The following is a 16,539-nucleotide window of genomic DNA, read 5'->3' as shown; positions in this document are numbered from 1 at the left end:
TTTGCACCCACGCCCAAGTGCGGCTTCAATCCAAATATCAGTGCGGACTTTATTGATTGCCAGGTTCAAAGTTCTGGCAAAATATCCGTTAATTAACCTCTGAACAAATCTGAGCTAGTGTGCAAAAAAATTCCAGCTCCGCGATTGGTTTCTTGTATAGAAAAGCAGATCCAAGAGTCTTTGGGGGGGACGATTTCTAAGCGTGGCTTTTGTTTGAATGTCTTTCTCAAAAACTCGTTTCTTGGCTTTCCTCGACTTGTCATAAACGACCAAAATGTGCCGTGAACTTGCGAAACAAACATCGCTACTGGGCCACCGGAGCAGGCATCGTAACCGACCTGGCGTATACTTGATATTTTTGAGGATGTGGTGCAACCCAAGCAATTAGAATAGTGGGATTACGTCTGCTGCGTCGATAGTCCGAACTTTGACAGCAGGTCAGTTGACGATGTGGTTACCCCCAATTAGTGGAAATCCAGGCAGTGCAGTGACTTGCATCTGCTACTACCTCATTTCTAATTTGCCTGCTAAAAATCTCACCAGTATATGGCCGTTTCGTAAATCTTTGGACAGAAATAACGAAACCAAAGCAAACATTTGCATATTTCGTCTCAAAGTTCGCTGCACGGTCGCCGAGCCGGAGAAGATATATATTTTTGCGGAATTCTTACCGAAAACACGTATCTGGCCATGTAATCGGCTCTGGCTTTGACTCTGACTCTGGCTATTTGCATGGGCAAACAGTTGGCGGGGGAGACGATGAATAGTCATGAGTACAGTGGCCCTTTCTGATCCCAACGAATAGATCCAAAACACGCGTCATCCATATTGGGGGGAAAATTTAAATACGATATTCTCAAGGGCTTCTCCAGTGGCCGCATGACTAGAGGAAAAAGTTCACATTGAACTCAGCATCGTTTAGGGCGTTTGGAACTTCCTTATAAAGATAGACAGGGGATGCCCGACCCAACAACGGAAAGTTTCAATGATTAGGAAACTTTTCCACTTGTCCAAAACAAAATAAACACCCAAGAGAACACATCTTAAGCCTTACCTTTTTGGGAACTGGAAAAATGACGTCAAGAATAAAAGTAAAAACACAAATATCAGCGAATTCTGTTTGAAAAGATTTGCTATGAAGAATTTGATTTGTTCCAGCAAATATTTTATAATTTATTGTATAATTACGTGGGTTTTTTTTTCAGTAAGTATAGAAATAAAATTCAATTATTCAACAATATAAAGATTTTCTTTCAACGCCGGAAAAGTTGAAGGAACTTTTAAAACGCATGGTGGCACAAGTTGCGTTTTTTTTTGTGCTGTGCTGGCCATCAATCAGACCAAAATAAACGTGCACCCGATTGCCGGACCCGTCCGGTTTTTAGCCTCGGCCGCATCTTCCGGTCCACATCCCCCGGCCCGGAGTACAATGACTTTTTATCGAGCCACTTCTCAGAGTAATATAGATGGGTGTTTTTGCGGCACACGCTACGTATACTTAATGGCACAACCTTCGGCCCAGAAACATTGACTTTAATTTGAATCTCAATCCCAGTCTCAATCACACGAGCAACAGGTGACGATCTGCAAAGATGATGATCGCAAGCATGATAGCCACGCAGATGGCCAGCGGCCGTCCAATTTTGGCCAAGTTCGGGTGGGTGTCGATCGCCGAACTGAACCAAAGCCATTGTTTATTGGGCCAAGCTTGGGAGTGTTTTTGTGGACTCTCGTTAGTACTATTGGCCTTATCCGAACATAGAGATGTTAAATAAAAAACCCGAGTTCAAGGTTACGCATCTCGTAAATTACCAAAACGATCGAAACGCGCCGAAAGGGAAAAATTCTAGCCCGGATGGACTTTGCTCAATAAACATTTGAGATGGAGCAATAAAGCAATAATGGCAACCATCTTGGTATAGTTGCAGTTAGTGCAGTAGTATGTATGGCTAAGCCACTTGGCCTTCTCGATCTTTTCCCGCCGCACTGCACCGCCTCCCAGGAATTGCGCAACTATAGATGATTGATGCGTTGATTTGGCGTTGCCGAAGTCTCAAAAGCCCTCAAAGCCGCAAAGGCAGCCGCCACACTGCAATCCAACAATTAAGCACTGAGCAAAATTGCAGTCATTAGAATTTGCAAGAAAAAACAATATACAGGAAATCAGTAAGTCTAAAAAATGTATTTTTCAATAAACAAGTACAATAGAATTGCATGGTGTCTTAATCAAAGCACTTAAATAAAAAAATGTCTAATTCCACTTGAATCTTTTTGGTGGTGTTTGCATTTCATTTGCATCAAATGATTATTTAATAACGGTTAACCCAAGTGGCATTCCGCGGTCCTGCAACTCATTCCCGGCTTTAAGTTTTGGTGGAATTTCAAAGTCCGAGGCATTGCAATCGAAAGTGTGAAATTCCAACAACAGCCAAGAATAATAATCAGATATACGAGTCATTCTACAAATACCTAACATCTAACACCCAACCCCAACAAATACCTAACATCTAACACCCAACCTGCGAGACTGAAACTCGTTGATCACTTGCCAAAAATTTTACAATTCCTGTTTTTGTTTTTAAAAAGAAGATAATTATAAATATTAGAAAAAACTTCCAAATCAGTAGGCTGGACTTCCCATTAAAGACAATGCTCATTTGCGATCACATTTGTCAACAGCCTTCCGAACAAGTTCGACGCAAATCGATCAGCCATCTCCCAGCCAGTTCATCCAAAAAAATCCCAAAAATAATACAAAGCCGAAGAGGAGTCGGAGATGAAGACGATGGAGAAGAAATAAGCAAGATGATTGGCTTTAGTACGCATATAAAAACAAGAGAGACATTAGAAATTGCGCAAGCCATTCGTGTTTGAACATTGATCGGCCATCGTGAAAATATATCAAGGTCAGCAGCCGGTTGACACAGAAACCAAACGAATCAGCTAACTAACATTAATTGATGGATCTGTGCGATCCAAGCCGGGCAATTTCGCTGGCCTTCCCATTTGGGGGAATAATCTGCACTTTGGTAATCCGGTCACTTTGTTCATTTGCATGAGAAGAGGCTGTAAATTTTAAATAAATTCAATTAAGATACACGCGTACATTTACTAAATATTTTATTTATGTATTTATTGTTCAAAACAGGTTATCATTCAAATGCAAAGTGTGTCAATAAACTGATGAATAACGGTGCATGAAATGCATTTACTACAATGAAGTTGATTTTTGATATTTATGTCCGATTTGATTGATTTGAATAAATGTTTAAAAAGCCCGGCAAAGTGCAATGATTGGCTGCACTGGTAGCCGATGACTAAAAATACAACTCTGATTAATTATTTAACTTAAAATTTCTATAAAATTTGGATATGTACAAGTTTTGATTAATATTTTATTATTTACAGCTTATATGCAGCTTGAAGTTCGGTAATGTTACTGACGCGCTGACATTACTGAGTAATGTTACTAAAACAGTGTTCCTATTTCTTTTTGGATAAACTTTTTATCTCTATTTTTTCTATATTTTGAGTCAAAATGTTCAAACTTGTTTTTAAAAAGCCCGCGCAACATTCACAGGAAACGCAGTCATTTGACGTTGCTCAACACTATTTTCTCGTTTCAAAAGAATGATAAAAAAAATAATTTAAATTGTAAATATTTTTTAAGAAAAATAATGCTGACAAAAGAATATATTAATTAATGTATTACATCAATATATATTACATCAATTTAATGCGAAAATTTGCGAAATAATAGGTCTTCCTCTCCCCAAACGTATGAGGTTGTAAAACTGCGAACTGGTTCAAATGTTGGACGAGAAATCCAGCTGATTGTAGAACTAAATAGCCCACACGCAAAAAACGGTCTATTGACGGTCGTGTTTCTCCGCGCTCCGTTGAATCAACGGATAACTGATAATTATATTATATAGTGCATATATAAATAGTGCAAAGTGCAATGAATTAATGTGATACTAGCTGTAGTTAGTGAAAATGTCGGAGCGGCCCAGATGAAAGTTGACCTCGCAGCAGATTTTGGCAACATACACACACACTCAAATGTGTACCCAGATGTTGTGTGAAAGTGAAGAAGTGTGGAAGGAAAAGAAACAAAAAGAAGAGGATCGCGAGACTAATTTTAATACCCGCTCATCAACAATATGCTAAATTTAGGCAACGATAAGGTGGCTGCCATGGAAGAGCCTCCACCCACTAACGGCGAGGAGAGCTTCCAGCTGCTGGAAAGGAGTCCCGCGCCCACCGTCCCCCTGGAACCCCCATTCACCACCCCACTGGCCCCCTTCGACATGGAGCTAATGAAACGCCACGGACTCCACGAACGATTGGCCGCCAAGTCGGACAGTATTTGGGGCGAAACGAAAAAGTTCATGGAGCTCGAGCGAAATTCTGGACAGGATGAGCTGGGCTCATCTCTAAGTCTGACCGAAAAAAGAGCTAGATTTGCCGAAAGGTAATTATCCAATAAGGGGGCTTACCCTGCCAAAGAGCGGGAAATCCAAAAAGACCTTGTGCGTAAAAGGAAGCATTCATCAAAACTAATTGCAGTTTCGGTTTTTGTTGTCATTTATCTGTAATTGAGTTTTTGTAAGGAATACAGGGTGATCTTTTTTTAATATCTATATTTAAATTTCTCTTTGATAATGTATTTGTTGCTGGTTCTATTTGCAAAATTTAAAAAAATTTCTTGACTAGAAGAGATTGTTCTTGGGAGATCCTATAAATCACCCTGTAATATCTTATCTATTCATGTTTAACATTAACACTTGCTGAAATAATAATATTTGTTAGTGCAATTGCTTTCAGTGTTATTACCCAAATATTGGATTTTACTGTTCACTTTTCTGATGACCTTGTTTGCTGAGGAATGATTTTTATCACTTAGGTGATTCATAATTGTTTCAGGGGAAGTACACACATGATGATGGTGTAGAAGGGGGTCTCAGGTATATGGATTTTGAGCTGCTTGTAATTGTAAGCTATAAGACGGGTTTGTCTAATAGGGGTATAGGAATCTAGAAATTATCTCGAATATACATTTAATATTTACATTGAACTATCACTTATGATAGGTACTTTGCACTTGACATCCGGATGATCAGTCGCTGCTCTCATCTGGGCTTAACACAACATGTGCTCAAAGCTTCCTCTCCTGCTCTTCAGGTCTATGAAAGAAACACTAGCCCCCTACCTAGGTGGGGGGTGGAAAAACGGCCCCCACCGGCAAAACGCTCCGCTTTGTTTGTGCCTCTTTCGGCTCGTTGTGGGCTCTCTCGGCTTTCGCTCTCAAACATACGCTTGTATTTGTTCGTTGCCATTGCCAACGCTCGTGGACTTTTATTTGATTTCAGTCTCGGTCTCAGTGTTTAAAAATTATTCGCTCGACCAAGAGGTGAAAAATTTCATTCAAGAGTTTCCATCGTAATTGTAATCAAATCAGCTGGTAGGCTCTGAAACATTCCGATCCGACCTTTAGGGGAAACGGGTTTCTTTTATTGCAATGCTGTATATCCGAGAGTGTACGAAATTATTAATCATCATCGGGAGAAAACCAAAAGACAATGTTTTCATTATCTGTGTGTGACGCGGCGTTTTGTGTGTTTACCCTTAACATTAAGATCTTGCCGGATGAATAAGCCTTCAGTGCATATACAAGCCATACGATCTGGGCCATTTTAGCCTCAGCATCTAAATTATATAAGCAATTTTTGCGAAAATTTTGCGAAAAACAGTCCCACATATGCTTAATAAATTAATGCCTCTCTCATTTATTGGCCTTGATTAAATCTCATGGCAAAAATGCTACCGTGTGGGCCTAAACAAATCATCAAACCTCTTGTATGTAAATTTTAAATCATTTTTTTCATCAAAGAAGTTAATTATGGTGTGTGTGAAGGCCGGAAGCGTGTAATAATGCTTGATGAACTCTAAAGTTTTGGGTCTTAGTCTCGGCCTCAGCTGAAATACAAAAGAGAACTATATACCACAACAAATTAGTAACAAAACTTGCGGCGTGAGCAAGAAATGTTAAACAAAAATTCCCACCCAGCGTTGTCAGAGAATATTCGTACATTCTCTTATTTATGTTTTATAACATAAAATTGTAATTTTTAAGTGTTGAATTATAAAATTGTTGATATAAAATACATGAAGCAGAATAATCGATTCCTTTCATTACATTCCTTGATAACCAGATGCCCTATTTGCTATCACCAATGCAGGCAGCGACCTATTATATAAAATAAATATAAATAAATCATTTATGAGATGCAATAAACCAACAAATGCCAGTAGAGTTTTGTCTTGCTGTGAGTCGGAAAAATTACTCATGAACTGCACTTTGAATCTTAAATTATTCGGAACTTGATACAGCAGCCGTGATTCACTAAAGACTTCTCTTATAGCAAGTCAGCGCTAAAATCACATGAATTGGTAATTATTATTAGCAAACAAATAACAAAACTTAGAGTGTAATTGGATATACATATTCTTTGTAAGCAACGCCTTTGGAAATATTCATGATTAAAGATTTTTGTTCCACAAGCAACAGACTGGATGAGTATATACATTTTTGCTGATAAATGTAAACATAGCGAATATTAACTCATACCAGAGTGCTTCGCCTATATGGAGCAAACTGTTCATTTGATGGGGCAGCTCGTAAAAATTCAGTAGCTTCGACTCTCCCTAGGGTTGACCTAAATATGTATGTAGTTTCCAGCATTTTTATGTGTTCAGTGTCCCATTAGGAGCCCTACGCACGCCAGGAGTCGGCCACCCGGGAAATTAAACGACTTATTTTCCTTTAATGAACTTTAATTTATTTTAAATTAACTTTTCAGCAACGCATCGACGCTCCAACTGCCAAACTCTGTTGAGCTCCCGGCAAATGGAAAGAAGTCCTCTGGGGACAGGACTAAGCTAACGAATCTCTCAACCCCTCTACTGCCAATGACTGAGTCCGGGTTTGCGAAAGGCAATGGAAACGGCCCCTACGATGATCGCGAGTGTAGTTGCCCCCGGGAGTTTTATCAGCGAGATGAAATCAATACCTCGCTGTTCTTTGACGACTGTAGCCGGTCCATCGACTTTGTCCTGGCCTTCAGGATCAATGCCCACGAGCCAACGGAGGCGGAGAACACGGAGAAGCGAAGGGTATTCGAGGCGAATCTCATAAGCCAGGGTCTGGAGGTGGAATCTGTACAAAAGGACCAGATTTGTTTTGTTAAGGTAAGTTTATACCTTAGAGTATTTATATTTTAGCTAATTAATTTACCTTTTTAGATACATGCTCCTTTGGAGGTCCTGCGACGTTATGCGGAAATACTTAAGCTGCGAATGCCCATGAAGGAGGTAATTTTTGTGTTTCCGGTTTCCATTTGTACCTCCATCACAAGCTAAACAAAAATTGAAGCATACTTTTTGGCTAAATTAAAAGTACAGATTCCGGCCTTATACTTTCTTTTATAATGATTTCCAATCACTATCTTAATTTTATTTTTTTTTGATTTTAGTCGTTGTGCAATTTGCGCATAACCGAAAGATCGAATCGACTCCATAATGCGGCTCAATACCTGTCCAAGAAGGTTGGCCCGAACGTTGAATCAGTTAATTATTTTTATTAACCCTTTAACTGAATATTAATGAATTGCTGTTTTTCGTTTAGCTTCAACTGCGAGTAATTTTAAATCAGTTAAAAGCCAGGCCTAATAACTAATAGCTTAACCACAAAAATAGCATAGAAAATATGTTGTAAAAAGTCCAGCTTTAAAGTTATTTTTTTGTACAATACTTTGAGGACCTGTTCTAATAGTAATTTTCGACCCTTCTAGATTCCCGGCATGTCGGTGGTCAATCGTTCAACGAAAAGCATATTTTCTAGTCTCAAAACCATATGCAAGTTCTTCCTGCGAAATATCTATGTAGATGAGGACATCTTCCCCCGACGAGCTCATCGTTTCACCGCCATTTACAGTCGAGATAAGGAATATCTGTAAGTTTTAATTGAAATTTTCTTCAAATGAAATCTTTAATAATACGGCTTTCTTTATGCATAGGTTCGATATTCGACAGGATTGTTTTTTTACCACTGCCGTCCGTTCTCGCATCGTTGAATTCATCCTGGACCGCCAGAGATTTCCTGCCAAGAACCAGCACGACATGGCTTTTGGCATTGAGCGTCTCATTGCTGAAGGTGTCTACTGTGCGGCATATCCCCTGCATGATGTAAGTAGAGATTAACCGATGACTTATAGGATATCGAATAAAGCACACAATTTTTTTTTATTAGGGTGAAATAATGGAGACTGGAACTATGAGAGCGTTGCTCTACAAACACTGGGCTTCGGTCAAAAAATGGTATCGCTATCAGCCTCTGGATGACATCAAGGAATACTTTGGTGTTAAAATTGGCTTGTACTTTGCCTGGCTGGGCTATTATACCTACATGTTATTGCTGGCTTCGATAGTGGGTGTGATTTGCTTCCTTTACTCTTGGTTCTCCCTTAAAAACTATGTGCCTGTGTAAGCTAAAAAATATTTTCTACCTTAGATACAAACAATAATTAAATATTTATTGTATTTAGAAAAGACATCTGCGTGCGTTCTAACAAGAACATAACTATGTGCCCTCTCTGTGATTGGTGCAACTTCTGGGACCTGAAAGAGACCTGCAACTATGCCAAAGTGACTTACCTCATAGACAACCCCAGCACCGTGTTCTTTGCTGTATTCATGTCCTTTTGGGCCACCTTGTTTCTAGAGCTTTGGAAACGATACTCGGCCGAGATCACTCATCGCTGGGATCTGACGGGCTTCGATGTCCACGAAGAGCATCCGCGGCCCCAGTACTTGGCTCGCCTGGAACATATCCCTCCAACCAGAGTGGATTATGTGACGAATACAAAGGAGCCCACTGTTCCCTTTTGGCGAATGAAGCTGCCGGCCACGGTTTTTAGTTTTTCTGTGGTGCTACTATTGATTGCTTTGGCCTTTGTGGCTCTATTGGCTGTGGTGGTGTATCGTATGTCCATGTTGGCGGCTCTTAAACTAGGCGCTAGCCCCATGACCACCTCAAGTGCTATAGTTTTGGCCTCGGCATCAGCTGCCTTTGTGAATCTGTGCCTACTCTATATCCTGAATTATGTGAGTTACTAATATGTAACCTACTAAGCGAGTTAAACTTAAATATATTACTATATTTGTAGATGTACAATCATCTGGCTGAGTACCTCACTGAACTGGAAATGTGGCGCACTCAAACCCAGTTCGACGACTCTCTGACCCTCAAGATATATCTTTTGCAGTTTGTCAACTACTATGCCTCCATATTTTACATAGCGTTTTTTAAGGGAAAATTTGTGGGACATCCTGGGCAGTATAACAAACTCTTTGACTATCGCCAGGAGGAGGTAAGTCCATACTTCCAGCTCTGTACATTATGAGTCAATCTTATTCTATACTTTAGTGCTCCTCTGGTGGCTGTTTGACAGAGCTGTGCATTCAGCTGGCCATTATAATGGTTGGAAAGCAAGCTTTCAACACCATTTTGGAAGTGTATCTACCCATGTTCTGGCGCAAGGTTTTGGCCATTCAAGTGGGTCTATCACGTTTGTTCAACAACACCCCGAATCCGGATAAGACAAAGGACGAACGATGGATGCGGGACTTCAAGCTGCTCGACTGGGGTCCACGGAGTCTTTTCCCGGAGTATTTGGAGATGGTGCTGCAGTATGGTTTTGTGACCATTTTTGTGGCTGCCTTTCCACTGGCTCCATTTTTTGCACTTCTGAATAATATTTTGGAAATGCGTCTGGATGCCAAAAAACTGTTGACCCACCACAAGCGACCAGTGTCTCAGCGTGTCCGGGATATTGGAGTTTGGTATCGGATCTTGGATTGCATTGGCAAGCTAAGTGTGATTACAAACGTAAGCGTGTTTGGGGTATTGGAAATATTTTTTTTTATTACCTTTTAAACTATTTTTTAGGGATTTATTATTGCCTTTACATCGGACATGATTCCACGATTGGTGTACCGAAACTATGTCTCAAAAGACGGAACCTTGAATGGTTACCTGGACTTTACCTTATCCGAGTTTAGAGTATCCGATTCACCCACCTTGAACAGCTTAGCTGGCGACCTATCCAACATCACTACATGCAAGTAAGTTACATAATTTACACTATTTGGTTGGCATTTTTTATTCATGATTGTCTTATGCTTATTCAGATACACGGACTTTCGATTACCGCCTTCATCACCGGAAAAATACACTTTGAGCAGCATGTTCTACATCATTTTGGCCTGCCGACTGGGTTTCGTGGTGATTTTTGAGGTGAGTTCGGCTGGATATACTTCCAAATATTCGCAAGTACTCCCACATCTTATTTTATTTGCCTCTATGGAAACAAAAGCGTGGTCAATTCTTTATGGTATATGATCCTACTGTTGAAAATAGTTTTAGGCATTGAATGTGTGGGGATTTTGTGGAATAATTTCAACATTCTCACTGGGTGCAGACTTGAGCTTCCGATAAAGGGCATAGATTCCATACGAAAATAACGTGTTAAGTACTGTAAAATAATTAGGGATTTATTAAAGGATAAAGAGGGCTATATACAAGGATAACTCACCTATAAAAACGCCAAATATGAGGCTACGCGCTATCCGGCGATCCACAGCGGCATCAACTTCATCAATCCTGAGTTCCAAACTCACAAAGATGCCCGTTTCAATGACAATTGAAAGGCAAGAGTTGATCAACCAGGGGGCAATGCAAACCAGTCGTTTCTTTGGAAATATGTACATATAAAATTTAAAACAAGAAAGGAAGGCTAACTTCGGGCACAACCGAAGTGACATACCCTTGCGGTTAAGAAATCAAATATCGCATATAGTAGGGAAATCCTTGTTTTATCATAAAAAAAAATGTATTAGAATATGGAATGAGATGTCTTAAAAGGGTTTTCCCCTATAGGGTCCACAGTGATGGCTATATCTTCCCCAATTCTTATCCGATTCTCAAGCGGAGTACCTTAAACGATTTCTAGACCGATTTTCCACCATTCTGCATCAAAATCCTAAGACAAAATATTTTTGAGATTTTTTGTCCATTTTCCGTGATGGGATCCCTTGAAAATGGGTTTTTCCGCTATAGGGTCCACAGTGATGGCTATATCTTCCCCAATTCTCATCCGATTCTCAAGCGGACTACCTTAAACGATTTCTAGACCGATTTGCCACCATTCTGCATCAAAATCCTGAGACAAAATATTTTTGAGATTTTTTGTCCATTTTCCGTGATGGGATCCCTTGAAAATGGGTTTTTCCGCTACAGGGTCCACAGTGATGGCTATATCTTCCCCAATTCTCATCCGATTCTCAAGCGGAGTACCTTAAACGATTTCTAGATCGATTTGCCACCATTCTTTATCAAAATCCTGAGACAAAATATTTTTGAGATTTTTTGACCATTTTCCGTGATGGGATCCCTTGAAAATGGGTTTTTACCCTATAGGGTCCACAGTGATGGCTATATCTTTCCCAATTCTCATCCGATTCTCAAGCGGAGTACCTTAAACGATTTCTAGATCGATTTGCCACCATTCTGCATCAAAATCCTAAGACAAAATATTTTTGAGATTTTTTGTCCATTTTCCGTGATGGGATCCCTTGAATATGGGTTTTTCCCCTATAGGGTCCACAGTGATGGCTATATCTTTCCCAATTCTCATCCGATTCTCAAGCGGAATACCTTAAACGATTTCTAGACCGATTTGCCACCATTCTGCATCAAAATCCTGAGACAAAATATTTTTGAGATTTTTTGTCCATTTTCCGTGATGGGATCCCTTGAAAATGGGTTTTTCCGCTATAGGGTCCACAGTGATGGCTATATCTTCCCCAAATCTTATCCGATTCTCAAGCGGAGTACCTTAAACGATTTCTAGACCGATTTGCCACCATTCTGCATCAAAATCCTGAGACAAAATATTTTTGAGATTTTTTGTCCATTTTCCGTGATGGGATCCCTTGAAAATGGGTTTTTCCCCTATAGGGTCCACAGTGATGGCTATATATTTCCCAATTCTCATCCGATTCTCAAGCGGAGTACTTTAAACGATTTCTAGACCGATTTGCCACCATTCTGCATCAAAATCCTGAGACAAAATATTTTTGAGATTTTTTGACCATTTTCCGTGATGGGATCCCTTGAAAATGGGTTTTTACCCTATAGGGTCCACAGTGATGGCTATATCTTCCCCAATTCTCATCCGATTCTCAAGCGGAGTACCTTAAACGATTTCTAGACCGATTTTCCACCATTCTGCATCAAAATCCTAAGACAAAATATTTTTGAGATTTTTTGTCCATTTTCCGTGATGGGATCCCTTGAAAATGGGTTTTTACCCTATAGGGTCCACAGTGATGGCTATATCTTTCCCAATTCTCATCCGATTCTCAAGCGGAGTACCTTAAACGATTTCTAGATCGATTTGCCACCATTCTGCATCAAAATCCTAAGACAAAATATTTTTGAGATTTTTTGTCCATTTTCCGTGATGGGATCCCTTAAAAATGGGTTTTTCCGCTATAGGGTCCACAGTGATGGCTATATCTTCCCCAATTCTCATCCGATTCTCAAGCGGAATACCTTAAACGATTTCTAGACCGATTTGCCACCATTCTGCATCAAAATCCTGAGACAAAATATTTTTGAGATTTTTTGCCCATTTTCCGTGATGGGATCCCTTGAAAATGGGTTTTTCCCCTATAGGGTCCACAGTGATGGCTATATCTTTCCCAATTCTCATCCGATTCTCAAGCGGAGTACCTTAAACGATTTCTAGATCGATTTGCCACCATTCTGCATCAAAATACTAAGACAAAATATTTTTGAGATTTTTTGTCCATTTTTCGTGATTGGATCCCTTGAAAATATGGTTTTCCCCTAAAGGGTCCACAGTGATGGCTATACCTTCCCCAATTCTCATCCGATTCTCAAGCGGAATACCTTAAACGATTTCTAGATCGATTTCCCACCATTCTGCATCAAAATCCTGAGACAAAATATTTTTGAGATTTTTTGTCCATTTTTCGTGATGGGATCCCTTGAAAATGGGTTTTTCCGCTATAGGGTCCACAGTGATGGCTATATCTTCCCCAATTCTCATCCGATTCTCAAGCGGAGTACCTTAAACGATTTCTAGATCGATTTCCCACCATTCTGCATCAAAATCCTGAGACAAAATATTTTTGAGATTTTTTGTCCATTTTCCGTGATGGGATCCCTTGGAAATGGGGTTTTCCCCTATAGGGTCCATAGTGATGGCTATATCTTCCCCAATTCTCATCCGATTCTCAAGCGGAGTACCTTAAACGATTTCTAGATCGATTTCCCACCATTCTGCATAAAAATCCTGAGAAAAAATATTTTTGAGATTTTTTGTCCATTTTTCGTGATGGGATCCCTTGGAAATGTGTTTTTCCCCTATAGGGTCCATAGTGATGGCTATATCTTCCCCAATTCTCATCCGATTCTCAAGCGGAGTACCTTAAACGATTTCTAGACCGATTTTCCACCATTCTGCATCAAAATCCTGAGACAAAATATTTTTGAGATTTTTTGTCCATTTTCCGTGATGGGATCCCTTGGAAATGGGTTTTTCCCCTATAGGGTCCATAGTGATGGCTATATCTTCCCCAATTCTCATCCGATTCTCAAGCGGAATACCTTAAACGATTTCTAGATTGATTTCCCACAATTCTGCATCAAAATCCTGAGACAAAATATTTTTTAAAATTTGTGTCCATTTTTTGTGATGGGATCCTTAGGAAAGTTGGTATGTCGTATTATTTTGCCAATAAAATAACAATTAATAATTATTATAAAAAAAAAAAATCCCGTTCCGACTTTAATACTGCTTAAGTATTAGGCCCTTAAGTTAAGGGTATAAAAATAGTAAACTACAATTATTCTTACCTGCTTGATGCCATCGACTAGAAGAATGGCCACCATCAAGTTAACCAAGGCCTTGACCCAAATGATAAGCGTTGCTGTCATATAGAAGACCTGTGAGAATTCTCGTACCCACAAATAATCCACTGCAAATCTTATAATTATAATTTATTTTATTAAAACTTAGTTTCTATTATACCTAATGTTGTAAAGAAGGATCTAATGGGACTTAGGGCTTCCACCTCGCTGCTTGATTCCCATTTTTCAATGTCCATAAAGTCAAAGTAGAGATAATAGCTGGAGGGCGCTAGAACGCTCAAAGCTATCAGTATGTCTCCACAGGCTATACTGAGTCCCACTGAGGATAGGCTTAAGAATTCAAAGTATTTCATTGTGATTTTTATATCCTTGATATCCTTGGCTTGAGGGCTATGTTTCACTTTAGTTGAGGAATATCCTTTTTGTAACTTTCCAGAATTCGATTCTAAACACGACCGTTCGCCTCGACTTGAATTCAGCTACTAACTGAAATTGGTGACTCTAACTAGAACTAGGGCTAATTATCCGTTTAGTTGCCATTTTGTGTTTCCCTTCTACCATTTCTCTTATGCTGCAAAAAGTCAAAGTCCATCGAGCCAAGTATGTTGCATGGTTTGCATGCTTGCTTTACTAAATGGTGCTGTGCCGGTTTCTATGTTCGATTCTATGGGGTTTCTTTTTTTAATAAGGGGCCAGCCGGGTCAATTCGTTCTCAATTCCCAAAATATTAGGGTTGAGGCTAACACTTGTCTTAGCTGTTCTTAGCCAATTGCATTTACTGCGCTTACACTTGGAAAGGCTTCTGGTGACCCCAATTTAAAAAAGATATTTCAACTCAGTGACAAGTGATGATGAAATATTTTACATTGATTAACTAATCAAATAACCTCAACAATGGCTTTTTCTTTTCTCTGCAGAACTTTGTGGCTTTGGTGATGATTCTGGTGCGTTGGTGCATTCCAGACATGAGTGTGGAGCTCCGTGACCAAATCCGTCGCGAAGTCTATGTGACCAATGAGATTATCATCGAGCAAGAGGCTCATCGAGCTCGTTTTGGTAAGGATATACAATAAAATATATATTTAAACTTTTAAATAATTCTATATCTCTTTACAGAGCGCGCTAAACGAAGCAGCTCGGTGCTTCAGACTCCAGTTGATCAGGACCTGGATGCCGCCTCTATTCAGGAGCCGAATGCCAAGTTCATAAACATTGAAAAGTTACTGACCGAGAATCTCACTCAGATCGAAATGGATGCCATTATCCATGGAGAGAACAAAACCACAGGCATCGCAGGTGCCGATTGCTAGGACCAAGTGCACAAATGGCTCAGTGACTTTAGTTTTTAGTTGAATCTTAAGTTCTAAGTCCGTTTGAACGTAATTCATTGTGTTATAAAAGTTCCTTTCACTCACTAATTAGGCCTTAGTTTTGACACATTTATTGAAGAGTGCGATTTGTAATTTGGTTACAAGCTTTACAACAAATCAACTGTTTTATAGGTTATGCTTTTTATAATTAATCTCAGACCTTTGTATTAAAGGAGTCCATGCAAGTGCCAACTTAGAAACGAGCACAATTATTATAATTTGAAACTATGGAATATCCCAAACTAGAGACATTAACTCATCAACTCAGATAACTCAGGCTCTTACATGACTCGTACAATTATTTTTTAGAATATAAAATGTATACAAAAACATACATATATTTATTGCATTCATAGAATATTGTATTTTGGTGTTGATGTACTGAAAACTCTATATAATGTTGACTATACACAAAAAGGAAATAAAGTGAAAAACATGTTATTGAAATGAAATGCCCATATACCCGACTATTTAAGTTGTAGCGGTTGTGGCGCCTCCAGCCCTGGCATAGCCGAGAGAGATGGGGACCGAATGGCGCAACAAGCATGCATTTGGGCCAAGCATATTTGGCGCCCCAGCGGTAAACTTCCTCAAGATACAGCTACAAGATACTTTTCCTATCTCTCAGTACCTCTCTCTGAATATTTTTGCCTGCGCATGAGCCGCAGTCATGACGTCACTTGAGAAAAGACTCTCAGCTCAGCTGATTTTTGACCGCGCACATGGCGGTATAGTAAAAATACTACTCGGACTTTTCATTCGCTTGCCTCGTTTTCCACAGTGCAGACCAGAAGCTGAGCGAGCGGCATCAAGTGGATTGGGATTCGGGTTTAGTTTACGTCGCGAATTGTTAGTGTCAACATCAGGAGACTGCGAGGACTGCTAGGACTTTAAGGACGCCATGCCGGGCTCGATGACATCCGCAGCTGCCAGTGCATTCGTTTATTGTCCCAAAGCGCTGTGGCCACTGCAGGAGTTGCGGCTCTTAACGGCTTTCCCCTAGATTATCCTTAGGAGCGACCACAACCGTTGTCCTGGCAACTTAAAAGTGTATATACCGCATGCCCCTTAGCAGGTGCAGGCCCTTGGGCGTACTGGACTCTCTACGCATCTTTGGGTAAGTTAATTACCAAGTTCCCTAGCTGTTGC

The 16,539-nt window shown here is 39.9% G+C and overlaps 2 protein-coding genes across 4 annotated transcripts; one reads left to right on the top strand and one right to left on the bottom strand.

The window, feature by feature from the left end:
- Positions 1-3,833: 3,833 nt before the first annotated feature.
- Positions 3,834-15,839, top strand: subdued (anoctamin 1). 3 transcript variants are annotated; one of them, XM_017233263.3, is made up of 14 exons: positions 3,834-4,474; positions 6,864-7,251; positions 7,306-7,374; positions 7,536-7,607; positions 7,854-8,014; positions 8,079-8,247; positions 8,312-8,544; positions 8,607-9,165; positions 9,228-9,431; positions 9,488-9,949; positions 10,010-10,185; positions 10,252-10,357; positions 14,938-15,076; positions 15,137-15,839. In XM_017233263.3, exons 1-14 carry the CDS (start codon positions 4,164-4,166, stop codon positions 15,328-15,330), a joined length of 3,243 nt encoding a protein of 1,080 aa, XP_017088752.2. In that variant the 5' UTR covers positions 3,834-4,163; the 3' UTR covers positions 15,331-15,839. The 3 variants fall into 3 exon arrangements, with proteins under 3 accessions (XP_017088752.2, XP_017088753.2, XP_070137487.1); XM_017233264.3 differs by lacking the exon at positions 7,536-7,607 and having other exon boundaries at positions 3,835-4,474; XM_070281386.1 differs by lacking the exons at positions 3,834-4,474; positions 7,536-7,607 and adding an exon at positions 5,380-5,464.
- LOC108119862 (uncharacterized) lies at positions 10,351-14,394 on the bottom strand. The gene is made up of 4 exons (XM_017233268.3): positions 14,181-14,394; positions 14,006-14,127; positions 10,656-10,812; positions 10,351-10,595 (listed from the first exon to the last, which is right to left on the bottom strand). The coding sequence occupies exons 1-4, from the start codon at positions 14,371-14,373 to the stop codon at positions 10,483-10,485; spliced, it is 585 nt and encodes a 194-aa protein (XP_017088757.2). The 5' UTR covers positions 14,374-14,394; the 3' UTR covers positions 10,351-10,482.
- Positions 15,840-16,539: the final 700 nt, after the last annotated feature.

Source organism: Drosophila bipectinata, chromosome 3R (genome assembly GCF_030179905.1).
Source record: "Drosophila bipectinata strain 14024-0381.07 chromosome 3R, DbipHiC1v2, whole genome shotgun sequence".
Lineage (NCBI taxonomy): Eukaryota > Metazoa > Arthropoda > Insecta > Diptera > Drosophilidae > Drosophila > Drosophila bipectinata.
This window is presented reverse-complemented; position numbering and strand designations above follow the sequence as displayed.